The 27,192-nt window shown below is 42.9% G+C and overlaps 1 protein-coding gene across 2 annotated transcripts in view; it reads right to left on the bottom strand.

Moving 5' to 3' along the window:
• Positions 1-27,192, bottom strand: part of LOC139157369 (cation channel sperm-associated auxiliary subunit epsilon-like) — a 129,167-nt gene that overhangs the window by 63,105 nt on the left and 38,870 nt on the right. For both annotated transcript variants that reach the window (XM_070734067.1, XM_070734068.1), the window contains 2 exons: positions 1,986-2,457; positions 520-959 (listed from right to left, as the gene is read on the bottom strand). In XM_070734067.1, coding sequence (XP_070590168.1) covers positions 520-959; positions 1,986-2,457 — 912 coding nt within the window. The remainder of the gene's footprint in view (positions 1-519; positions 960-1,985; positions 2,458-27,192) is intronic.

Genomic DNA, 27,192 nt, shown 5'->3' with positions numbered 1-27,192 from the left:
GGCTTCTGCCTCCCAGCAATTTGCCAAACAGCAAACAGCACAGAAGATATACATTGGTTGCTGTGTATTTCTGTGCATGTGTGTCTGGCCCATAGAAATAGCAAAGAATTGAGAAATGTACATTATGACAGTATATTAATCCCAGAAAGTTTTCTTAAATGTATTCATACTAACTCCTCCCAGTTATTTAAATAGATCTACTCCAAACAAGATTAAGTCAGGATTTAACTCAGTTGCCTTATCTTAATACTTAATAATAATAATACTTAATTTTAAAACAGGACATTTCAGATTGTACTTTTACATGTCTTTAAAACTGATGTGGCTTTCTGGAAGTATACTCTGCTATTTAAAAGAAGGTACAATAGTATTTTTAGAAAACACTACTCAGATCAAACATAAAAAGCTTCTTCATTTTGTTAAGTTGTCTAGAACAACAATAAAACAGTCCTTAAAAAACAGGTCTAATAATTTGAACATTCTATAGACATTTATAGGAGGTAAATTGTTGGCACTCACCTTATTTTTAGTGCAGATTCCACGAGCTATTTCATAAATGATAAGTTCTTTAGTCTTCAACAGTTCTGGCCTATAGATTTCAACACTTACTGATAAACCCTTATTTTCTAAAAATACTATCTGACCCCAAAATGTCACTTTGTCTCCCATGTCTATATAATGCACTTGGAGATTCAAATTATTTTCAAATGCTATATATGGGCAAACATCGTCCACTTTTGCTGCAGAACTCAATACTTCTAATTTCAATGGATATTCTTGGCGGTTTATTTTTGTGCCATTGATTGTTACCAAAAACATATCTCCAGAAGGGTTAAAATAAAATAGAAACTTTTTATGTTCATTTTCCCAAGGAGTAAGCTTTAAAACTTCTTCCACTTCAAATTTGAAGACAAACAGTTCATTATTTTGCAACTTTATTATGACATTTCCAAAGAAATCTGGAAAAGAAAAAGAATACCATATTCAAATCAATTTAAATTTATTTGATTACCATATTAATTACATTTATAGAAAAATAAAATTATTTCATATACAATATTAATGCCTTAATACTCTAATTTTAAATATATTAAAAGTAGAATAAGCATTACTGAATATATGGGAACATACTGTTCAGTAAACATTCATGATTTTGGTAAATATATAATGTCTTTTAGTCTATCCACAGCTTTTACTCCAAATAAATATCATTATTCTTACTTATTTCAGTTCCCACTTTCTTTTAAAAAAAACTTATGGTGACATATTTAATTCTTTTGATAAGTCTTGGAGGCATATTAGGTTGACAAAAGTCCCATTGGCCACTTTACACAATAATCTTCTGAGCTGAAAATAGGGTCATTCACATATGTATTTTAATATAAATATAAATGTTTTATTAGGTAATACTATCAGACTATAGTTCTCACTTGAATGGCAGATAGCCACAAAAAGTCTGCTACCATTCCAAAATAAATTTCTGCCTTTATCTTGTCTCATATTATTATTCTGCCTAAATTACATCACTTTACTCTGCTAATTGAAAGACCAGATTTAGCATCTATAGTGAATTCTAGGAGATTAAAATCTCACAGAAGATCATCCACACTCTCCTTTCTTTCTATCCCTTCCAGTTGTCAAAAGATCTGGAGTTCTGGAAGTCAAATGTTAAATTTACATTCTTTATCACCAGATTTCAATCCAGTTCTCTTTACTCTTCCAGGAATAAGCCATGGTTCCTTTATTTGACCACTACCATATAGCTGCAGAAGCCTCTATTCACTCAGAATCATCTTCTCATTAGGGCCATACAACTCTCTTATTGATTAAGTACTTCACACCATCTTTTGTGACAACTGCACTTCACTTTTCACCCAGCTTAAATTTTGTTATTAATCATTACATCTTTTCAAGGTTTGAAACTTTGCTGTTTGAAGGATGATCAGTTCCATTTTATATTTCTATTAAAACATAGAATACTTAACCAATAACAATTTGATGAATTTCAGTTCCTCGAGATTTTGCTGAAAATTTGACCTTTGTCTGAAAATCTTGAAGATAACCATAGTATTTATGGTCATAGTAAGTATAGTAAATACTATCATCATCCCACAATATCATGGATGTTAGTGCTGAAGGCACGACTTCCATACGCATGGAACCAAAGGTGGGTAAGTCTAAGGAAAATTCTTTCAATATCCATAATTGTGTATCTTCTTTATAGATAACTAGGTGTAATATCTTTTTCCTTAAACAGCCAGTGCATTCTATCAGTATTGCAATTGAAGCAATAAGTGAGTCATAGCAAGCATATACTACTGATAGATTAGCAGTTCTTTGTAATTTTAGTTTTTCTTTTAATAGTCCTACAGTTATCAATTGATGAAATTTATTCCCAGGATATCCAAGGAAAACTTTGTCTTGTGACCATATAATTATTCCACTTAATTCGTTCTCCTGAAGGGAAACAAAATTATGAAAATAATGTTTCAAATTTTACAAAATAACAATATGAAAAATACAATGTTTATAAAATATTCATTAAAATTAACAGTTAGTATCATGAAATAGTATATTTGCAACTTTTAATAGGACAGTCAAAACCAGTCAAAACCAAAGAAAAATAGTTTGTGCTTACATATAATTGCTATACTTCTAGCAAACATAACATATTTGTAATTTGTCAAACATGATATAGAATATTGATATTGGAACTGATAATAGAATTCAACCTCACTTAACTCAAACATTCATGACAATTAATTGCCATTCTAATAAAAAAAGTTTTTTTCCCAATTGAGAAAATGTAGTCACATTATCTTAATTACAACAGATGTTTGTTTAGATTTTTGTTCTATGAATTTTTGGTTCTATATATCTGAATTTTTGTTCTATATACCTATGTATCTTCTCCTCTTTTATCTTAAATGTGCACTTCTGTATTGCTATATATGTTTCATACTACAATAGGTACATCACGTAATGAGAAAAGATTAATAAAAAGAAATTAATGTGTAATAGCATATAAACACTTACATAAAACGAGACCCACAAATGTGAACCAAACAGACTATGAGAAGGAAAACAATTTTATATTAGCATAATTGTAATTCTGCTTTTTAAAATATCTGGTACCAGTACATTCACAAGTCTGGCCAGCGGCATATTCAGAAGTTAAATCAAACTGAGATTTTAGTAGAATATCATTTTTAAAATATGATTTTTTTAAAACTAATTTTCAATAGCTTCAATTACTGTATTTTTCAGAGTATAAGATGCACTTAAAGTGGGTGGAAATGGCTATGAATCTACTACAGTGAATGTTGCCAAAGTCCTGCCCACCTGCCACCCCGCTGGCCCCCACCTTTCAGCCATTTCCGGTCTCTGCATGTCGCATCTTCAACCTCTACATGTTCCATTTTAGACCTGTTCTAGGCTGCAGGGATCACCACAGCACATCGCCACTGATCGTTGCTAACACGCCTAACATTTTTGGCAGGGATCGTTACTGCCACTACCAATCCCTGCAATATCAATACTTGTCAAGATTTCAATATATTATTTTATGATTATTAAATGTATTTATCAGGCCACACAAATTTACGCTATTATACTCTGGCCAGTATACCTACTGTAAGCACTTTCACTAGGGACCAAAAGTAATTCTTAAGCCATACACTAAATAACAATAATTCTCAAGAAGGACTAAGTACTGAAATATCTTACTGTATTTTAGCCATTGACTAAAGCTAGGATAAGTACCTAAATAAGTATAAAACTAAATCTACATTTCCTGATCATTAACAGTAACAAATTATCAGAGTTGGACCTTGCATAATGAAATTTTCACAGGTTGCCCTTGCCAGAGAAATCTATTTAATATCCTCTATATGTGTTCCAATTTAGTACATTATAATGTAATAAATGCAGGAATGCTGCACATTCAGCCTAATCTCATTTACTCCATTCACTAGAATATATCTCTCTCTCTATCTCATGCGTTTTTATTCCACTAAATCTTTTCTGAGGTTTTCTATGGGACTAATGGCTGAATGCTGGCATAAGACAGTTAGCCTATGTTAGATTACATGTCAGAAATTAGAGGATTGCCAGATTAGGGTAGTATGACAGTATAATCCTATTTGGATCAAATGAGATTGGAATGATAAAGACTTGCATTATACACATCAAGCCAGACAATATTACATCACTGCTATACTCCAGGCACCTATCTACTCTTTGAATAATCCAAACTTCTTTGCACCTCCATCCACTCAATTTCATCACAGCTTGTTAGGTGATTTTTCACTTGTCAACTGACAAGATTGAGGGGGCAAAGGTGCAAAGAAGGTTGGATTGTACAAACAGTTGCGCTAGACGCGTAATAAGCACACGGACCACCGAGCTGGGTTTTATGGGTCACTTTATTAATTTAAATCTGGACCTGCAGAGGTAAACCAAATGGGGCGGATCTTCCGTTCCAAACATTCATGGGCAACATTGGGCGAAAGCTCCTTGCTGAGCAAGAGAAAGTTGCCCTTGCCCTTCAACTTGACCTTCTCTTGCTCTCTGTCATGTCCAAGGCATGTGGGAAGGCTCACCCCTGGCTTGTCACCTGTAGGCCTGTGGCAGGTGAGTCCCAAGCACACCCGTTCCCCAACACCCAGGCCAGGTCAGCCTGGAACCTCTGGTGGGGGGCAGCCCATCCCCTTCCAAAAGGTGCCCCCTTTATCCGCCCCATACCACCATCCAGCGTTACCTGTAAGCTGCGCGTGTGCGCGCACGCGCCCCAAAATACCTCCCCCCGTGCACCCTTTTTTATGGGCATGCGCTCCCCATCCCCCTGCCAGCCCAGGGGGGGCGGGGAAGTGCCAGCAATAGAAGGGAAGGAAGCCGCGGCCGCCCCTGCCTCCCCAAGGTGCCTCCGGCCCCCTCACGCCCCTGGCCTCTCGCCCTTGCCCCCCCGCCCGCCTGATCTGCCCCCTCTCCTCCTCCGCCACCTCCTGCCTTGGGGCGCGACTTCGGCTTCCCCTCGGGATGAAAGCGCTCCCAGCCAGGGGGCTGCAAGAGAGGGCTTTCTCCATGCGCTTGGGGAATGCCCACCCCGTCCCTCTCGCAGCCCCTTTGCTGGGAGCGCTTTTGTCCCGGACTTCCAGCAAGGGGGCTGCAGTAGAGGCAGGGCAGGCGTTCCCGAAGCGCTCAGAGAAAGTGCTCTCGCAGCCCCCTCGCCGTCGGTGCCTCCGTTCCGGAGCTCCGCCTCACAGCTGATCACCCTGCCGCCGCCCCACAGCTACTGCCCAATGCCGCTGCTGAGAGAAAGGGAGGGGGAGAGAGATAGCAAGAGAGAGAAGAGAAAGAAAGCAATAGAGAGAGAGAGAAAGAAAACAAGAGAGAAAGAGAGAGAGATGAAAGGGGGGAGAGAGAGAGAAAGCAAGAGAGATAGAAAGAGTGAGAGAGAAAGAAAGCAATAGAGAGAAAGAAAACAAGAGAGAAAGAGAGAGATAGAAAGAGAGGGAGAGAGAAAGTGAGAAAGAGAGAGAGAGAGCAAGAGGGGGAGAGAGAAAGAGAGGAATGACTCTTGATTTAAAGCATATGGTAAAAAGCACCCAAATAATAACAGAGAAAAAAACCCCCAGCCGTTTGTGTGTGTGTGTATGAACTCTTGAACCATTTCCAATAGCTCACCTGTTATTGGAAATGATTCAAGAGTTCACACACACACACACACACACACACACACACACACACAAGGGGGGAGGAGACAGGGATGGAAAAAGAGGAGAAGATAGTAATAAAATAGATTTTGGTTTTGTTTTATTATTAATTTCTTTTAATTAAAAAAGAAGGGAATTTTTTCTTATTTATTTATTTATTTATTTATTTATTTATTTATTTATTTATTTATTTATTTATTTATTTATTTATTTATTTATTCTTCTATGCCGCCCAGTCCCAAAGGGACTGTCGCTCAGACACTATACTTTTCTGCCCACACTGAAAAAAAATTAGAGGGAACATTGGTCAGAGGTCCACCTCTAGGTCTCTTCCTTGTGAGGTGCCTCAGGGGTCGGTTCTCTCCCCCCTGCTATTTAATATGTACATGAAACTGCTGGGTGAGATCATCCAAGGGCATGGGGTGAGGTATATCAGCATACTGATGATACCCAGCTGTACATCTCCACCCCATCTCCAGTCAGTGAATCAGTGGAAGTGATGTGTCGGTGCCTGGAGGCTGTTGGGGTCTGGATGGGTGTCAACTGGTTCAAACTCAACCCTGACCAGATGGAGTGGCTGTGGGTTTTGCCTCCCAAGGACAATTCCATCTGTCCATCGTTTACCCAGGGGGGAACTACTGACCCCCTCGGAGAGGGTCCGCAGTATGGGCATCCTCCTCGACCCACAGCTAACATTAGAGCACAATCTTTCAGCTGAGGTGAGGAGGGTATTTGCCCAGGTTCGCCTGGTGCATCAGTTGTGGCCCTATTTGAACCGGGACTCACTGCTCACAGTTACTCATGCCCTCATCACTCCAAGATTCAACTACTGCAACGCTCTCTACATGGGGCTACCTCTGAAGAGTGTTTGGAAACTTCAGATTGTGCAGAATGCAGCTGCTAGAGCAATCATGGGCTTTCCTAGATATGCCCATGTCTTGTCAACACTCCTCAACACTGGCAGCCGATCAGTTTCCAGTGACAATTCAAAGTGTTGGTTGTGACCTATAAAAGTTTTTAAATCAGCATTTCATTATGGCCGCTTTGTCCAATTTCTGCATAGATTTGCAGAGAAAACCCTACAAATTACTGCATGAACTGTAGTTTACTCAGGAGATAGAAATGCTGGCCTCCATCAAGGATTATTTGTCTGAGCAGTGCGCTCTTTTAGAAGCAGATCAGGAGTCCATTTTGAAACTCCACAGAAAACATCTAGGGGGGAAGGCAGGCTGTTCTTGACTTACAATGGTTCATTTTCTGACTGTTCAAAGTCACAATGGCCCTGAAAAAAAGTGTCTTATGTCCCTTTTTCACACTTATGATCTTTGCAGCAGCCCCACGATCACGTGTTCAAAACCTGGCCGCCGTTTCATATTTATGACAGTTGCTGTGTCCTGAGGTCATGTGACCCCCTTTCACGACCGTCTCACAATCAAAAAGTATCAGAGAGTTTAATGTGTGGTTAAGGCAGTGGTGTAAAGCTGAAGGTTTTGGCTATGTAAGTCATGATGTCAGTAGGTGGTCTAATAGGGAGTTGTTTAAGAGGGATGGTTTGCATCCATCATACAGAGGTACCCAGGTGCTCGATGAGGAATTCAGAACTTTTTTGGACAGGCATTTAAACTAGGTACAGGGGACAGAGATGTAACTGATGTGGATTATTTCTGTCCCCAACCAATGAGGATAAATCAGCTGCTGGAAGCCTATGAAAAGGGAGCTGTAAATAAAATAGATGTAGTTGTTGATGATAAGGGGCAAACTAATAATGAAAATAATGTTCTTCGGGTAATGTGCACGAATGCTCAAAGCTTGAGCAACAAGCTCTGTGAATTAATGGCCATAATATCCAGAGATAATTTGGATCTGGTTGCATAACTGAGACATGGTTTAAGGATTCTAATGAATGGGAAATATCTATACCAGGATATACACTGTATAGGAAGGATAGAATAGAGAGAAGGGGAGGTGGAGTAGCCATTTATGTTAAAGAAAGTCTAAAAACAACACTAATTCAAAATACATGTAAAGATCTGGAGACTCTCTGGATTTGCATGCAAAATAAAGAAGGTTTGGGATGATCTATAGGCCTCCAGGGCAATCTGAGGAATATGACAACAAGATGGTGGATGAAATTACTCAAATGGCAGTGAAGGGAGATATTGTGGTTATGGGTGATTTCAACATGCCTGATGTTGACTGGAATATCCCCAGTGCCCTTACATGCAAAAGTAAGAATATAGTAGAGGCCATTACAGGAGCAGCTCTGGCACAGCCGGTTAAGACACCAACTAGAGGGGAGAATATTCAAGATTTAGTTTTTACGAATGGGAATTGGGTTTCAGAGGTCAAAGTGGGGGAAAGGTTAGGTTGCAGTAACCATCTATGTTTGTGGTTTGATGTAAAAACTGATTGTGAGCAATCCTATACTGCAACCAAAATATTGGATTTCAGGAAAACAAATTTTAATGCAATGGGGGAATATTTAAATAATGAATTAAAGGGGAGGGATAAAATGGCAGGAGCGAGCACCCAGTGGACTGTATTAAAAAAGGCCATCTTAAAAGCCACTGGACTGTATGTAAGACAAATAACTAAAGGTAAAAAGAAAAAGAAACCGCTATGGTTTAGCAATGATGTAAGGGCTATAGTCAATGAAAAAAAGGCTGCCTATGGGAGGTATAAAGAGTCTGAAAGTATAGCTGATAGAGAGGTGTATAAAATGAGACAGAAGGAGGCGAAATAGATAATATATGCTGCTAAAGCCTCAAAAGAGGAAGAAATTGCCAAATCTGTAAAGAAGGGGGATAAAACCTTCTTCAGATATATTAGTGATAGGAAGAAGAAAAACTGCAGCATCACGAAGCTTAGTACTGGGAATAATACATGCATTAATGGGATGAAGGAGATCGCTGATCATTTGAATAGCTACTTCTGTTCAGTTTTCTCAAAAGACACCTTACAAAATAATACTATAGAGGGATATAGCATTGCTGTACGGATTCATCTCCAGTGATCTTAGAAGTCGATGTCTTAGAAGAACTTGAACGATTAAAGATAAATAAGGCAATGGGTCCAGATGGCATCCACCCCAGAGTTCTTAAAGAACTCAGATCTGTCATTGCAACCCCCCTGACTGATTTGTTTAACCAATCCCCCCTGTTAACAGGAGATATTCCTGAGGATTGGAGAATGGCCAGTGTTGTGCCTATCCACAAGAAGGGCAGTAGAGAAGAAGCTGGTAACTACAGGCCAGTTAGCTTGACATCAGTTGTAGTTAAAATTATGGAGACTCTACTCAAAAAGAGGATAAATCAGTACCTAAAAAACAATAACTTATTGGGCCCAAATCAGCATAGCTTTACTGAAGGCAAATCATGTCAGACTAATCTCATTGATTTCTTTTACTATGTGACAAAGGTGTTGGATCAAGGTGGTGCCGTGGATATTGCCTACCTGGACTTCAGCAAAGCCTTTGATATGGTTCCACATAAGGAGCTGATAGATAAATTAGTGAAGATTGGACTTAATCCTTGGATAGTTCAATGGATTTGCAGCTGGCTGAAGCATAGATATCAGAGAGTTATTGTTAATGGCGAGTATTCTGAGCAGAGACAGGTTACAAGCGGTGTGCCACAAGGGTCTGTTCTGGGTCCTATTCTTTTTAATATGTTTGTGAGTGACATAGGGGAAGGTTTGGTAGGGAAGGTTTGCCTATTTGCCGATGACTCTAAAGTATGCAATAGAGTTGATATTCCTGGAGGCGTCTGTAATATGGTAAATGATTTAGCTTTACTAGATAAATGGTCAAAGCAATGGAAGAACCGTTGTACCTACCTGAACGGTCTTCTCGATGCCCTGGAAGGAGAGTCCAGCATGGGGTTTAGCTCAAGTCTTATTGGTAGGACTGAGTTTTAAATTAACATAAATACATAATAATTAGGTACCGCCCCCTTGCTGCCCCAAGTATCCAGTTTTAAAAAACGAAAAGGAGGTAAGAATAATCAAACTTTATTGAACAACAATAATAAGAACAATAATAACCACAATAACTAGAACCCCCATGGTTCACAGGGAGGGTTTGGACTTTCCTTCCAGGGCATCGAGAAGACCGTTCAGGTAGGTACAACGGTTCTTCTCCCATGCCTCCTGGAAGGAGAGTCCAGCATGGGATATACCCAAGTTTTAATGCTCCAGGGAAGGAGATTGGTGAACCATGGGCTGTACCTCCCCGCACACTTTCTGTAGTACACGCCTGCCAAAGGCCGCCTCAGCTGAAGCGAAAACATCTAACTTGTAGTGTCGAATAAAGGTTGTGGGTGAACTCCACGCCGCGGCTCTGCATATATCTTCAAGGGGTGCTTGCGTTGCCCAAGCTGCTGCTGAAGCTGCGCTCCTTGTTGAATGAGCCTATATACCGCTCGGCGGAGTCTTGGAACTCGCCCTGTATGCCTCAACTATACACAGTCTTACCCACTGGCTAATGGTATTGGAAGACACCCTGAAGCCCAGTCGATTAGAACTAAAAGACACAAACAAGGCCTCAGTTTTGCGTAAGGTGCTGGTACGCCTGATGTAAAGCTTCAACGCTCTGCGTACGTCTACCTTGTGCCACTTAAGTTCTAAAGGGTGATTACCACGAGCACAGAAATCCGGTAACACCAACTCTAGAGCTCTGTGAAAGCGTGTGTTGATTTTCGGGAGAAAGGTGGGATCCAAACGTAAACACACTCTGTCCGGATAAAACTGACACAGATCTGATCTTACTGACAACGCGGACAGTTCGGACACCCGCCTTGCTGAGGTGACTGCCACCAAAAAGGCCGTCTTAAAGGAGAGGTAGCGCAATGACACAGACCTTAACAGTTCAAACGGTGGCCCTGTGAGGGCCTGAAGGACCAAAGTCAAGTCCCATGTGGGAAAACGATGAACCGGAGGAGGGTGTGTGTTCGTAGCCCCTCTGAGGAAATCCTTAATCCAAGGGTGATAAGTTAAAGATCCCCCATCGTCCCATTTTATAATGGTGGCAAGCGCTGCAACCTGGCGTTTTAGCGTGTTTGGCGCCAGCCCCTTCTCCAAGCCCTTCTGCAAAAATTCCAAGACAGGTAGGACTGAGGAATCCTCCGGTCGTAGGTTCCTGTCATTGCAGAAAGATTGGAAGGCTGCCCATGTTGCCTGATAAATTCGGACGGTGGAAGGGCGCCGGGCCGCTTGAATAGTTGCGATGACATTCTCGGGAAGGTGACAGCTCCTCAACCTGTCCCCTTCAAGTGCCATGCGGTTAGGTGGAAGCATTGGGGTTCTGGGTGGTACACGAACCCCTGACTGAGGGAGATTTGGTCGTCCGGGATCCTCCACAGTGGGGAGATGGACAGTTCCCTGAGGTCCGCAAATCAAGGTCTCCGAGGCCAATGAGGCGCTAGCAAGAGCACCTCCGCCTTCTCCGTCAGGATCTTCCTTACCACTGATGGAATAAGCGGAATCGGAGGAAAGGCGTAAAGTAGGGCCTTTGGCCACTGAAGATGTAATGCATTGATTCCTTCGGCTCCTTGAGTTGGGAATCGGGAGTAAAACCTCGGGAGCTGGGTATTCTGGGAGGTGGCGAATAGGTCCACCACCGGTTCCCCGAACCGACGTGAGATTTCCTGAAAAAGACACGGGTCGAGTCTCCACTCTGTCGGGTCCAGTTCCTGGCGGCTGAGCCAATCCGCCTGCTTGTTGTCCTCCCCCGCTATGTGTTCCGCATGCAGAGAGGAGAGATGAGTCTCCGCCCAGTCGAAGAGAAGGACCGTCTCTTCCATCAGCCTGAGAGACCGCGTTCCACCTTGGTGATTTAAATGTGCCCTGGTCGCCACGTTGTCCGTGCATACCAGGACGTGCTGGCCTTCCAGTAAGGTGGAGAAAGTCAGCAATGCCAAGCGGACCGCCCGCAGCTCCAAAAAATTGATATTGATTGGGCGTAGTTCTTGGGGGCTCCATAACCCCTGAGCCACCTGGGAGTGGACATGGGCGCCCCACCCCAACAGACTGGCATCCGTGGTGAGGATAGTATGACGGAATTGTCCGAAGGGAGTGCCCTGCCGCAGTGCTGGGGACCTCCACCATCTCAGGGAAAGTTGTAATTCGCGTCCCACAGAGGTTAGATGGTGTGTATGGCTTACTCGTCGTCGCTGGAATGGGAGTAAAGTCCATTGAAGTAGGAGGTAATGGTAACGGGCCCAAGGAACAATGTCCACGCAGGAGACCAAGGTCCCCAGTACCTTGGACAGGAAAGACAATGGGACCTTCCGTTTCCGTTGAAGGCTGTTTACCAGAGAGCAGATGTTGAGCTGTCGTTCTGGAGAGAGATATACCCTCTGGGAGACCGTGTCTATCACTGCACCCAGGTGAATGAGTCTGGTGGCAGGAACCAAGTGGCTCTTTGGTATATTGATGGTAAAGCCGTGATGTTGTAGAAAAAGCATCGTGGTTTGCAAGTCCTTGTGCGCCCTCTGGCGGTCCAGAGACAGAAGTAAGATGTCGTCCAAATATGCTAGAATTCGGATTGGCCGAGACCGCAGATCGGCCAGTAATGCATCCAGTATTTTCGTGAAAGTACGTGGGGCCGATGACAGGCCAAAGGGCATTGCCCTGTACTGGTAATGTATGTTGTGTAGACAGAATCGGAGAAACTGTCGATGGGCCGGGTGTATGGGAACATGTAGGTAGGCCTCTTTTAAATCGACAGAAGTAAGAAGATCCCCTGTGCGAACAGAGGTCAGGATGGAGCGGAGGGAGCTCATCTTGAACCGTCGGTAAAGAACATATTGGTTCAAACGTTTGAGGTTCAAGATGAGTCTGCAACCCCCGGACGCCTTGGGTATGAGAAACACCTTTGAATAGAATCCCATACCTCTGGAACTGTCCTGAACGGGTTCGATCGCCTGGATCTGCAAGAGATGGAGAATTTCCTGATCCAAAAGAGACCTCCTTGCGGGATCTCTGGGTACAGGGCAAGTGACGAAATGATGCGGAGGGCTGTACATAAATTCGATCCGTAGTCCCCTGGAGATAGTGGCTAATACCCAGGGGTCTGAAGTAGTAGTCCGCCATACCTCGCTGAACTTTTGTAGCTTGCCCCCCAAGGGAATGTCGTCCAGGCAGTCACTTGGAACGTCGAGCATTCCGTTGCTGGTATCCCCGGAAAGGTCTTCTTGTTTGGGAGAAACCTCTACCCCTATCTTGGGAATAAGACCTCTCATTCCTATATGAGGTCGGAAAGGCACCCTGTGAGTAAGGCCTGGTCGGTTGAGAAGTGGCCGGCCACGAGTCCCACCGAAAGGGCTGCCTACGGGAGTATGGGCCAGTCCTTCGGTCCTGGCGGCGGAAAGATCGTGGAAGGACTTTCCTCTTGTCCTTATCCTCCACCAGGACAGGATCAAGGGCCTCCCCGAACAACTTTGTGCCCTCAAAGGGAGCCGAAGACAATGTCCACTTCGACTTGGCATCTACTTGCCAGTTTCTGAGCCAAAGTAAACGCCTCGATGAAATGGTGGATGCCATAGCTCTTGAGGCAAATTTGGCGGCATGTAGTGTGGCATCGGTGGAAAATTCAGCCGTCGCGAGGAGCTTGTTTAAGTCCTGCCTCAATCTGGTCTCGTCCGGGCCCAACCTCGCCTGGACCTCCTGGATCCACATGATGGATGCCCGACTGAAAAACGAGGCAGTGGATGCTGCCCGAAGAGCCCATGCGGCCATCTGGTGGGTCTTTTTGAGAAGTGTCTCCGCCCTCCTTTCATCAGGTTTTAAATTGTCAGCTGTCTCTGATGGTATGACAGCACGGGAGACCAATGTGGCCACTGGCTTGTCCACAGGGGGAAACTGTAGCAGGTTCTCCATGTTGTCATCAAACGTATAAAACCTGCGTTCCAGGTTCGAAGGCCCCTGCGCTGCCGCCGGATGCTGCCATGGGCGTTTAATGTTCTCGAGAAAAATCTCAAGCGCAGGAACCTTGTCTGATTCTTTGGTAGGTTCCTTGCACAGTGCCGCCGAAGTGCGTGGCCCATCGCCTGGTTCCACCAGAGCTGTTGCTCCCGGCACATCTAAGGCCTGCTTCGCCTTGTGTAATAGAACCCTAAACAAGGAAGGCTTAAATAGGCTGGTCACTGCTGGCTGCTCGGGAAAGGTGAATTCATCATCCGACAAGCCATTTCCGTGGTCACTGTCTTCCTCAAAATTAGAGTGGTCAATTGACATAGAGTCCAACCCAGTAGGGGGCGGTGGTGCTGACCAGATATCCCTGGGCTGGGTAGTTTGAGATGTGAAGGCATTGGCCCGTTGGGTTGCCGCGGCTATGCCTTGCGTATATGCATTAGCAACAATGTCCTGTAAAGTAGGTGCAAAGGCCTGCCAAGCATCTGTATGGTCTCTAAGACCCGCTGCCGTCGGTGTGAAGGTAGAGGAGGGAGCATAGGATGTCTGCAACCCCACCTGAGGCAGTGCCTGGCTATGAGATGAAGAAGGCCTCTCAGGCCTCGCTGCGGGTGAAGGCAATGGAAGAGGGATCTGTGGTGCCTGCCTGTCAGGGGACCAGTCTCTCTCCGTTGCGGTGCCTTTGAGCCCCAGTGAAACAGCAGGTGAAAGAGCAGATGGAGGAAGGGGTTGGAAAGGGCCAATAGACAGTCCTCCTACGATGGGGGGGGACAAGGCCGCCTCCAAACGCTGCTCTAGGGCCTTAATCTTCCTCTCAGCCTCACGAAGAGAGGAGCCAGACTGGGAGGATTTATTCTTAGGCTTGTTTGAAGCCTTGTCTTTCCCTTTTGCAGGTGTCTTAGCTGCCTGGGCCTGCTCCTCCCCGAGGACAAGTTGGTCTGCCATATGTAATTGTTTATATAGGGGCAGCGTACTCACAAACTGAATCCACAAATGGGACACACACACAGCCGCTGGTCTTTTAAGGTAGAATTCTCACTCGCAAGTGAGACATGCAGGCAACTGACAGCTAAGGTGATTCCAATTGGCCGTCAGCACCCCACGTAACGCCAGCGACTGTCTCTAGGCAGAACTGTAGCCTTCAGAAAATTGGCCAGCTGCCCGGTTCGCGCCTTTTTTAAAACGGCGATCACAGCCGTTCGCGCCCTCGGCTTCTTTAAATAACATGGCGGGCGCGCAGAATCGCTTCATACAGCGAGCGCCCCGCCATTGACAAGCCGGAAAAAACACTGCCGCCTGCCGTTTCTCCGCAAGCCGCCGCTTTCTTCAGTTCGCCGTTTGCGAACGGGCAATCAGCTGTTTGGCGGCTTGCAATGGCGGCCGTGACTGCGGCAACGGCGTTCTGTTTTTCTAGCCGCCCCCAAAAATGGGGAGGGACGGACCCCCCCCATCTGGGGTGATATGGGCGCAGTTTGACCACTGGGGTCAGGAATAATCGCCCAGTTGCTCCTCGTTGGGCAGTACCCACGGAGAGAAGAGGCCCCAAAAGGAGAAAAAGGTGGGGGTGGTGCCCGCGGAGGGCAGAGACCCCAGCCGAACAGTGAACCTGTAAACGAGAAAGGAGAAAAAATTACAAAGTTCAATACAATTATAATTTATTATCACTTAAACATACTCAACCTAGAGGGAGAAATAAACTCATGTCCTTAACCTTGACTGAGTTTTTTAAAACTGGATACTTGGGGCAGCAAGGGGGCGGTACCTAATTATTATGTATTTATGTTAATTTAAAACTCAGTCCTACCAATAAGACTTGAGCTAAACCCCATGCTGGACTCTCCTTCCAGGAGGCATGGGAGAAACTGCAGTTTAATGTTTCCAAATGTAAAATAATGCACTTGGGGAAAAGGAATCCTCAGTCTGAGGATTGTATTGGCAGTTCTGTGTTAGCAAAAACTTCAGAAGAAAAGGATTTAGGGGTAGTGATTTCTGACAGTCTGAAAATGGGTGAACAGTGCAGTCAGGTGGTAGGGAAAGCAAGTAGGATGCTTGGCTGCATAGCTAGATGTATAACAAGCAGGAAGAGGGAGATTATGATCCCACTATATATAGCGCTGGTGAGACCACATTTGGAATACTGTGTTCAGTTCTGGAGACCTCACCTACAAAAAGATATTGACAAAATTCAACGGGTCCAAAAACGGGCTACAAAAATGGTGGAAGGTCTTAAGCATAAAATGTATCAGGAAGGACTTAATGAACTCAATCTGTATAGTCGGGAGGACAGAAGGAAAAGGGGGGACATGATCGAAACATTTAAGCATGTCAAAGGGTTAAATAAGGTCCAGGAGGGAAGTGTTTTTAATAGGAAAGTGAACAGAAGAACAAGGGGACACAATCTGAAGTTAGTTGGGGGAAAGATCAAAAGCAACATGAGAAAATATTATTTTACTGAAAGAGTAGTAGATCCTTGGAACAAACTTCCAGCAGATGTGGTAGATAAATCCACAGTAACTGAATTTAAACATGCCTGGGATAAACATATATCCATCCTAAGATAAAATACAGAAAATAGTATAAGGGCAGACTAGATGGACCATGAGGTCTTTTTCTGCTGTCAGACTTCTATGTTTCTATGATTCTAAAAACAATGGGGCAGGGAGGGAGAAACCAGATTCGTTTAATGACCGGGTTTCTAACCGATCCACGCCCAGGCATCAAATGTGCCACTCAGACATTATACTTTTCCACCCATATCGGAAAAAAAATTAGAGGGAACATTGGTTGGGGAGGCCATTTTCACCCTCCCTAGGAACCTGGAAAGCCTAGGGAGAGCATAAAATGGGCATGCCATTGCATGCCAGGAGCAAGGGGGTCATGCTAATGAAATAGTAATAATAATAATAATAATAATAACAACAACAACAACAACAACTTGGACAAGAAAACCAGAAAATTAATGATGATCCATCATGCACTACACCCCCGCAGTGACATTGACAGACTGTATTTACCAAGGAAAATAGGCAGCAGAGGACTTTTGCAAGTGAAGCAGACAGTGGAAGAAGAGAAGCATGCATTAGCTGACTATGTGAAGGAGAGCAAAGAGTCAGCATTGATGGAGGTCAACAATAGGAAACTTCTCAAGGTGTAGCAAACTAAGGACCAGTACAGAAAAACTGTAACTCAATGTCATATGGACAGTTGGCAGAATAAAGCATGCATGGCCAGTTCTTGGAGAAGACTGAAGGCAAAGTGAATAAAGAAAAGACCTGGTCATGGCTTACAAGTGGAACACTCAAAAAGGAGACAGAAAGATTAATACTGGTGGCACAAGAACAGGCCATTAGAACAAATGCTGTCAAGCCAGTATTGAAAAATCAACAGACGATCCAAAGTGCAGACTCTAAAGAAACAGATCGCATATCTCCGAGACCGCCTTCTGCCGCACGAATCCCAGCGACCGATTAGGTCCCACATCGTGGGCCTCCTCCGGGTCCCGTCAACTAAACAATGTCGGTTGGCGGGCCCCAGGGGGAGAGCCTTCTCTGTGGCGGCCCCGACTCTCTGGAACCAACTCCCCCCGGAGATCAGAACTGCCCCTACTCTTCCTGCCTTCCGTAAACTTCTCAAAACCCACCTTTGCCGTCAGGCATGGGGAAACTAAACATCTCCCCCTGGGCACGTTGAATTTATACATGGTATGCTTGTGTGTGTGTATGTTAGTACAGTGGTACCTCGAGATACGAGTTTAATTCGTTCCGGACCTGGGCTCTTAAGTCGAGCAGCTCTTATCTCGAACGACTTTTCCCCATAGGAATTAATGTAAATAATTTTAATTGGTTCCAGCCCTCAAAAAACTCACAAAGTTAGTCTAAATTATGCAGAAAGACATGTTTTTAATGAAGAAATGTACATGTACATATAAATGAATAATGAAGTTTCTTTCACTTAACTTGTAAACTTTCTTAAACTTTTAAATTTACATATGTTCAACTTCTCTGCCACCCAATCCTGTAGGACAGAGGTCCCTAACCCTTTTTGCACCAGGGACCGGCTTTAAGCGATCAAGAGAGGAATGGGTGAATGAATGGACGGAGGGTGGGAAGGAAGGAAGGAAAGAGGGAAGGGACAGGAACAGAGGAAGGAAGCAAGGAAACTTATGAAAGGGGAGAGTAAGAGAGGAATGAGTGAAGGGAGGGAGGGAGGGAAGAAGGTGGGAAGGAGAAAGAAAAGAAGAAATAGAGGAAGGGAAGGTAAAAGAGAGAAAGAAAAAGAGCAAGAAAGCAAGCAAGCAAGCAAGCAAGCAAGCAAGAAAGAAAGAAAGAAAGAAAGAAAGAAAGAAAGAAAGAAAGAAAGAAAGGGGGAAGGGACAGGAACAGAGGAAGGAAGCAAGGAAACTTATGAAAGGGGAGAGTAAGAGAGGAATGAGTGAAGGGAGGGAGGGAGGGAAGAAGGTGGGAAGGAGAAAGAAAAGAAGAAATAGAAGGGAAGGTAAAAGAGAGAAAGAAAAAGAGCAAGAAAGAAAGCTGCAAGCACCCCCCCGAGCCCCCCAGGCCGGCTGCAACCTTTTAAAACACGCGCGCCGCTTCGCAGCTGTCTCCTGAAGCCGAACGCGGAAGTTAGCATTTGGCTTCAGGAGACAGCTCCTTGGCGCTTGTATCTCGAATTTGGGCTTGTAAGTAGAACAAAAATATCTCTCCCCTCCCAGCTCTTATCTCGAGTTGCTCTTAAGTAGAGCAGCTCTTATGTCGGGGTTCCACTGTATAGGGTTTTTAAAAAAAATTTAAATATTTTAATTAATTGGATTATGTATTGGATTGTTTTTCACTTGTTGTGAGCCGCCCCGAGTCTTCGGAGAGGGGCGGCATACAAATCCAAATAATAAATAAATAAATAAATACTCAGCTGCTGCAAAAAGATAGCACAGACTGACAACAAGCATAGACATGATGCTGTGGCACAGATGATCCACTGGAACTTGTGCCGGAACTACCATTTACCAGTGGCAAAGGACTGGTGGGATCATAAGCCCAAAAAGTGGTCAAAAATGAGCAAGCAAAACTACTGTGGGACTTCCGACTTCAGACTGACCAAATTCTGAAGCATAACACACCAGACATCCTGATTGTGGAGAAAAAGAAAGTATGGATCATCAACATCGCAATCCCAGGGGACAGCAGAATTGAGGAGAAGCAGCTACAGAAGTTAGTGAAATATGAAGATCTAAAAATCGAGCTGCAACGACTCTGGCATAAGCCAGTGAAAGTGGTCCCAGTGGTATTTGGCACGCTGGGCGCAATGTCAAAGGATCTCAGTGGGCATTTGAAAACCATCGGAATTGACAAAATCTCCATCTGTCAATTGCAAAAGGCCGCTTTACTGGGATCCGCACACATAATTCACCGCTACATCACGCAGTCCTAGGTGCTTGGGAAGCGCCCGACTGGTGATGAAATATGAAATCCAGCATAGTGATTGATCTCATTTGCTGAGTTGTATTGACATAATAATAATAATAATAATAATAATAATAATAATAATAATAATAATAATAATGCACAGGGGAGGCTGCATGGATCTATCCATTTATCTATCCTTCCATCTATCCACCCGTCTCCCTCTATCTATCCATCTATCTCTCCATTCTTGCATCCCTCCATCTACCTATCTATCCCTCCATTTACCCCATCTATCCATCCCTCTATCTATCCACCCCTCCTTCCGTCTATCCTTCCATCTATCCCTCTGACTTTCCATCCATCCATTTATCTTTCCAAACATCCATCCATCCATCTTCTATCCCTCCCTCCCCCTCTCCAATTATCTATCCCTTCATCACTGCATCCATTCCTGAATCCATCCCTCTCTATCCATGCCTCCTTCTCTTCCTCCCTCCCTCTATCCATCATCTATCTATCTATCTATCTATCTATCTATCTATCTATCTATCTATCTATCTATCTATCCATCCACCCACCCACCTATCCATCCATCCCCCATCTACCTATCATCTCTTTCTCCCTCCCTCCATCTATCATTTATCATCTCTCATCTATCTTTCTATTCCCCATCTCTACATCTCTCCCTGTATCCCTCCCTCCTCCCCTCCCTCTATTTATCTATTCTTCCATCCACCCCTCCCTCTATCTATCCACCCCTCCCTCCCTCCATCTATATCTATCCCTCCATCTCTGCATCCCTCCAACCACCCAATCTATCCTTCCATCTTTCCCCATCTATCCCTCCCTCCATCTATCCACTCCTCTCTCTCTCTATCCCTCCCTCCCTCTTTTATCCCTTTATCCCTCTATTTATTCCTCCATCTCTCTCTTTCTATTCATCCCTCCATCTATCCCCCCATCTATTCTTCCCTCCATTCTACCAGAGCTGGAATGCTGCCGTGTTTAAATGCCTGTAGATGCCAGCCTTCCCTCAGGTGGGCCTGGGTAGTTGCTGGAGAAAGATGGGCCTGTTTCAGTGCCTGGCACCCAGAAGCCCTCGCTTCCCTCAATCATTTCTTTGCTAAACTGATTTCCAGCTCTGTTGTGTTTTTCTATCACATTTCTTACCATCGCGGGCAGGAAACAAAAGTTTGTGGGAAGTTCAATCAATTCCAACTTCTCGTGGAAAAAAAAGATCTTGTGAGAAGTTGGAATTGATTAACTGAACTTTTTCTTTAGTCCCACAAACTTTTGTTTCCCTACACACAATGGTGACAAATACAATAGAAAAATGCAATGGAGCTGGAAATCAGATTACTAAAGAAATGCTTGGGGGAAGCGAGGGTATCTGGGGGGTGGGGGTGGCAATCTCCACAGCATTGCAATGGAGAAATGGGAAACAGAGTGGCCAGCGTGAGGGAAGGATGAGGACCAGGGAGAAGAAAGAGGGAAAACGGTCTTCTCCTTCCCTCATGCTAGTTGCTCCGTTTCCTATTTCTCCATTGCAGTGCAGCATGCAGGATCCACTTTGACAACTGGAGGTAATTTTACAACTGGTTTGTCCAGGTTCAGGTTGGCTATCATGGGTGTGGTGGGCCTGTGTGGTGGAACTGGAGGGCGGGGATGGGCCACACCTTCCACAACAGCCAACCTGACCCCAAGCGAACCAGTTGTTAAATTATTTTAATCCCACCATTGAGTAGATGACCTCCATGGTACCTTTCAACTCTGTTATTCTATGTTCTAAAGAGTACCTGCAATTGATACAACTTAAGGTAGGGCTTCGTTGTGAAGTTCTTGTTGCTACTGACAGAGTTCAAATAGGAAAAGTACCTCCTCAGCATAATCAAATTTTAATACCAGCACCAAACATTTAGGGCTCTCAAAATTAAACCAGCAGATTCAATGGCGAAATGAGGACAGCAATAAAGATGTTTCAAAATATATCAAAGGCTTTCACATGACTGATCATTTTAAATGTCAAAATTTCTGGATTGTCTTCAATGTTAGAACCCTAGAGAACATTTGGGATATTCTAACATAAGCATATCGTAGTATAAACATCAGCAGCCATGTTTTTCCTCCCCACTGTCAGGTAAGGCAGGTGAAATTATAACAAAGTTCACTAAGCCACTAGTACAGTAATACCTCGTCTTACGAACTTAATTGGTTCCGGGACAAGGTTCGTAAGGTGAAAAGTTTGTAAGATGAAACAATGTTTCCCATAGGAATCAATGGAAAAGCCAATAATGCGTGCAAGCCCATTAGGAAACTCCAAAACATTAAGGCTTTGGGAAAAAAAGCGCGGGGGGGCAGACTAAGCTGAGGCGAATGGAGTGGGGGGAGGGACAGCAAGAGGTGGCAGTCCCAATGAAGCAAGGTGAAAAGAGCCTCTCTTGAGCTCCATGGGTCTTTCCCTCCTGTTTTTGCCCACCCTGTTCTGCTCATTTTCTCCACACCTTTCTCCTCTTGAGCTCCATGGGTCCCTCCCGTTTTTGCCCACCCCAGTCTGCTCATTTTCCCCACACCTTTCTCCTCTTGAGCTCCATGGGTCCCTCCCGTTTTTGCCCACCCCGTTCTGCTCATTTTCCCCACACCTTTCTCCTCTCTTGAGCTCCATGAGTCCCTCCCGTTTTTGCCCACCCCGTTCTGCTCATTTTCCCCACACCTTTCTTCTCTTGAACTCCATGAGTCCCTCTCCCATTTTTGCCCACCCTGTCCTGCTCATTTTCCCCACACCTTTCTCCTATTGAGCTCCATGAGTCCCTCCTGTTTTTGCCCACCCCGTTCTGCTCATTTTCCCCACACCTTTCTCCTCTCTTGAGCTCCATGGGTCCCTCCCATTTTTGCCCACCTTGTTCTGCTCATTTTCCCCACACCTTTCTCCTCTCTTGAGCTCCATGAGTCTTTTCCCCATGCAGTTTGGAAGGGAAGAGTTTGTTGCTGGGATTCAAAGCAGTGCTGGCAAAAATGAAGGGAATCAAGGAGCCTCAGGGAAATCCTGGTGGCTGCTTGGGTTTGGTGGCTGCTCGGGTTTGTAAGGTGAAAATAGTTCGGAATAAGAGGCAAAAAAATCTTAAACACTGGGTTCGTATCATGAAAAGTTCGTATGAAGAGGGGTTCGTAAGACGAGGTATCACTGTATTTAGACATTGAGAAAAATCCCCAAACTGCTATTGTGATGTTTTGTCTTACGAACTTTTCACCTTACGAACCTCGTCCCGGAACCAATTAAGGAATCAATGTAAAAGCGGATTGCGCTTGTGTCAAAGTTTTTTCTACACACCCTGCCTCAAGCTCCATGGTGATTTATTATGTAAAGGGAAATTTCTCTCTCAAAATACTATAAATACTTCTTGAAGAAAAACAGAGGGACAGGGAATCCACAGACCTTCAAAGAGAATCTAAAGATTTATGGTTTTAAGCAAAGACGGAGATTCTTTCACTATAATGAAGTAAGTACAATAAATTTTAAAATGGCGGAAGGTGGCGAGTCGAAGCTCGGGAAGATCAAATCAAAGTTGGATAGACTGTTACAAATTGTTTCAGGATTTGAGCAGAGATTTATCATAGTGGTGTCAGCACTGGGAAATCTGGCTTCAGATGTAAAATTAATTTTAAAAGAGGCTGATGTAGCTACTGAAAAAATTCAGAAAGTTGAAAAACAAGCTAAGGATCAGGAAGAGACTATTAAACAAATGAATTACAGAATCACTAATCTGGAGGATCATCAAAGGAGAAGAAATTTACATCTGCGTGGGTTTAGATCAGACTTTGCTTCAGGCTCAAATTTAAATGAAGCAATAACTGATTGGATTAATAAGCAAGGTGCCCAAGTTGGTTCTGATGATATAATATGTGCCTATTGGGCTGCTCCACGTAGAAACAGGGAGAGGCAAAGAGACATTGTTATGGCTTTGGCCAGTGACAAAAAAAACAGAGATCGTTTACAAGTTTTTGAAAAATTGTGCCAGCCTTAAACAATATGGGAATGAGATAAGAGTTCTGAGAGATCTCTCTTGGGAAATCTTGAGAGCAAGAGCTGCCTTATGCCCAATTTCAAGTAATTTATATCAAAGTGGAAAAAGGTTTTCTTGGGAGTTTCCAGCTGCTATTTTGGTGTTCCAAGAAGATGTACAGGGCACGTACACTGGAAGAGGGAAAGGCATTATTGGATCAACTGGGGATCGGGTTTGAAGAGGGCGAAGCACAAGGAGCAATGGGTGAGACAAAAGAAGCAGAAGAAGGAGAAGATCTTTTCAGCAGTCGTAGTACTCCAGACGAGGAGGAAACACAAAGAGAGGAGCAGCTGAAGGAGTTAACCGGACAGGTGGAGGCTATCAGAAGGGAGCAGAGGAAAAAAGAGCTCAGCGTGAGAAGAAAGCGAAAAAGTGGCCTTGTTGGCCCCCACTTTTTTCGGAGATGTCTTGGAATGTAGTGTATATGTTATTCTTGTGGGGGGGAGGAAGAGAATGGAAAATGGTAAAGGAAGTTAAAAAAAGTTACAGAAATTAAGGAAGGAATTATCTAAATGAAGAAGAGAGGGTGGGAGGGAAATTTTTCTCTTTAGTTACATTTAAAAGTTGTTGAAAGTGGAGCTCAGTAGTGTGGGAACGCAATCAAGAGAATGTGCCTCATGACTGGACAAAGGTTTTTCTTGACCTCCCCCCTTTTGATGTGGGGAGCATGGGGGGAGGAACATTGAGGGGGCTGACAGGGGTAAGGAAGGGAAAGAAAATTAAATCAAGGGCAAAACAAGAGGGTGAAAGGGTTATTTTGGTATATTATGATTGAGTGTAAGATAATGGTTTTAAATGTGAATGGTTTGGGATCGGATTTGAAATGTTTTAGGATATTAAGGATGGCTAAGCAACATAAGGTGGATATTATGATTTTGACAGAAACACATAAAAGAAGGGGAGGAAGGGATAAATTGATTAATGATAGAAATTGGAAATGGGTATATGAATCTCAAGGAACGCAAAATAGTAGAGGTACGGCAATTCTTATTCATCAGAGGGTTCCTTTCGAAGAGACTGGAGTTCTGAAAGATAGAGAAGAAAGGTGGTTATTTGTTAAAGGAATAATTAATCAAAAGAAGTTGACATTAGCAGCAATTTATGCCCCGAATACGAAAATAAAACAATTTATAATAAATACTAAGAGGAAGCTAGATAACTTTATGGAGGGCTCAACTTTTTTGGCAATTAACAAATGGGATTGGAAACAGTAGGACGTTACATTTAAACAGACTTAATATGGTGGATCTTCATGCAGATATTCCAAATAGAAGTACATATTATTCGGCAAGATATCATACATTTAGCTGCATTGATTATATATTAATGAATAGGGGGGGGCAATTTACAAGTTTAAAAAGTAGATATTAAAAGTATTTGGTTATCAGATCATGCCCCCCTATTGGCAGAATTGGAAATAGGTCAGGAATACTATCAAAGAATTTGGAGATATAATGCAGTTGTAACTGCTAGCGAACAAGATAAAGATAAATTGCAGACAGAGTTATGTGAATATTTTAGAATTAATTATGTGAGTGATATTAAACAATCAATTGTGTGGGATGCATGTAAGGCCTCTATGAGAAGACAATGTATATGTATGGAAGCAGACATTAGGAAGAGGTGGGGTAGAGAAAGGGAAATGAAGATAAGGGAAATAGATTTGATACAAGAGCAGATAAGATTAACTAAAAGTAGAGATTGGAAAAGTTTATTGAAATTGAAAAAGAAACAATTGATGGTGTATGATGAGATCCAATGGAATAAGATGAGAATGACGATGAGACAAAAACATTGAGTTGGGGGACATAATCAATGCAGCAAATGGCAAGATGTTTGAAGAAGAGGAAAGAAATATCACGTATATTAGCATTGAGAAACTCTAGTGGAGAGGTTAGATATGGTAAAGAGCAGCTAGAGAAGATAATGAGAAAATATTATGAGGATTAGTATAAAGAGGAGCAGGTTAAGTTAGGAGTCCTCAATATTGGGAAAATAGTAAGTGAAGAAGATAAACAAATATTGAATGCAGAAATTACACAAGACGAAATTGCTAGAGTAATTAGTTAAAACAAGCCAAAGCACCGGACCCAGATGGGTTTAAAGGGGAATTTTATAAAACTTATATGACTGTATTGTTGCCGCATTTGGGGAAACTGTTTAATAATATATTGTTAAATCATGATATCCCGCAGACATGGAAGCTTTCAGAAATTGTTACTATCCCGAAGATGTATCGAGATTTAAGAGAGCCTGGGTCCTACTGTCCTATCAGTTTGGCAAATCAAGATTATAAAATATTTATGAAAAAATTGGCAAATAGACTAGAAAATATTTTACCAAAAATAATTGAAGAGGATCAATATGGATTTGTAAAGGGAAGGAAAATAAGTGAACCAATTAGAAATGTAATAAATGTGATGCACCATGCAACCATTACTAAAAGGAAATTGGGAATTTTGAAATTAGATGTGTATAAAGCTTTTGATAAAGTTAACCATAGCTATTTATATAAATTATGTAAGGAATTAAATATGGGGGATAAATTTTGTGAAACTGTAAAATAGATTTATAAAGGGAATGAAGCGTATATAAGGGTGAATGGACAAAGAACGCAGAGAATTAAAATATTAAACGGCACCAAGCAGGGATGTCCTTTATCTCCAATGCTCTCTACATGGGGCTACCTTTGAAAAGTGTTTGGAAATTTCAGATCGTGCAGAATGCGGCCGCGAGAGCTATCGTGGGGCTTCCTAGATTCGCCCACGTTTCTACAACACTCCGTGGCCTGCACTGGCTGCCGATCGGTTTCCAGTCACAATTCAAAGTGTTGGTAATGACCTTTAAAGCCCTTCATGGCATTGGACCAGAATACCTTCGGAACCCCCTTCTACCGCACGAATCCCAGAGGCCTTTAAGGTCCCACAGAGTTGGCCTTCTCCGGGTCCCGTTGACCAAACAATGTCATTTGGCGGGCCCCAGGGGAAGAGCCTTCTCTGTGGCGGCCCCGGCTCTCTGGAATCAACTCCCCCTGGAGATTAGAACGGCCCCCACCCTCCTTGTCTTTCGCAAGTTACTCAAGATCCACCTATATCGCCAGGCATGGGGGAATTAAGACATCTCCCCCAGGCTTTCTTATATTTTATGTTTGGTATGCATGTGCTGTATGGTTTTTTAAATTGTTGGGGTTTTTTATATAATTTTATTATTAGATTTGTTCCATTGTTATACTGTTTTTATTATTGTTGTGAGCCACCCCGAGTTTTCAGAGAGGGGCAGCATACAAATCTAATAAATTGAATTGAATTGAATTGTAATAGCAATATTTTAGCTAATAAGATAAGACAAGATAACACTTGGGCAGGATATAAAATAGGGGAATTAGAAATGAAATGAAATTTATTTGCAGATGATGCAATTATATTGACCCAGACCCCAATGGAGATGATCAAAGGTATAACAAATATTTTACAAGAGTTTAAACAGGAATCAAGACTGTAGGTTAATATGGAAAAATCAGAGATTATGTGTTTAAATACAGGTTCAAGAGAGCAGATAGAAATTAGGAAAGAATCAGGGTTGAAATTAAGATTAAAAAAATAAAATATTTGGGAATTTGGTTATTGAGAAATCCAGCAAAAATTGAGGAGGTGAATATGGAGGAAAATGCTGAAACAGATGAGCTGGAAAGAGAAAAAGCTAAGGAGAATCTCTAAAATAAGAGCTTTGAAAATGATGATAGTTCCCAAAATGATGTACCTATTTCAGGTGCTGTCAGGGGGTCTATCAGCATTTAAGTTTAAAGAGTGGGACAAAAAACTTAATTATTGGATTGAAGAAAATAAGAGACCAAGAATAAGGAAAACGTGGTTAGTTGCGAACGAAAGAGGGGGGATGAGGAGTTCCTTGTTTGGAGCTGTATAGGGAAGGTTTTCAAATGGAAAGGTTAATGGAGTTGCAATTATGTGAAAACAAATGGGTGAAATTGGAAAAACAGATAAACGGGATGAAGAATAGAGAATTAATTTTTATAAAGTAGAATAGGAGCAACTTAGGTAAATTAATAGGACTATGGAAATTTGGAAAAAATGGCAGGGGAAAATAGGA

Source organism: Erythrolamprus reginae, chromosome 1, assembly GCF_031021105.1.
Source record: "Erythrolamprus reginae isolate rEryReg1 chromosome 1, rEryReg1.hap1, whole genome shotgun sequence".
Classification (NCBI taxonomy): domain Eukaryota; kingdom Metazoa; phylum Chordata; class Lepidosauria; order Squamata; family Dipsadidae; genus Erythrolamprus; species Erythrolamprus reginae.
Note: the sequence above shows the minus strand (reverse complement) of the source record. Positions and strands in the feature narration are given on the sequence as shown.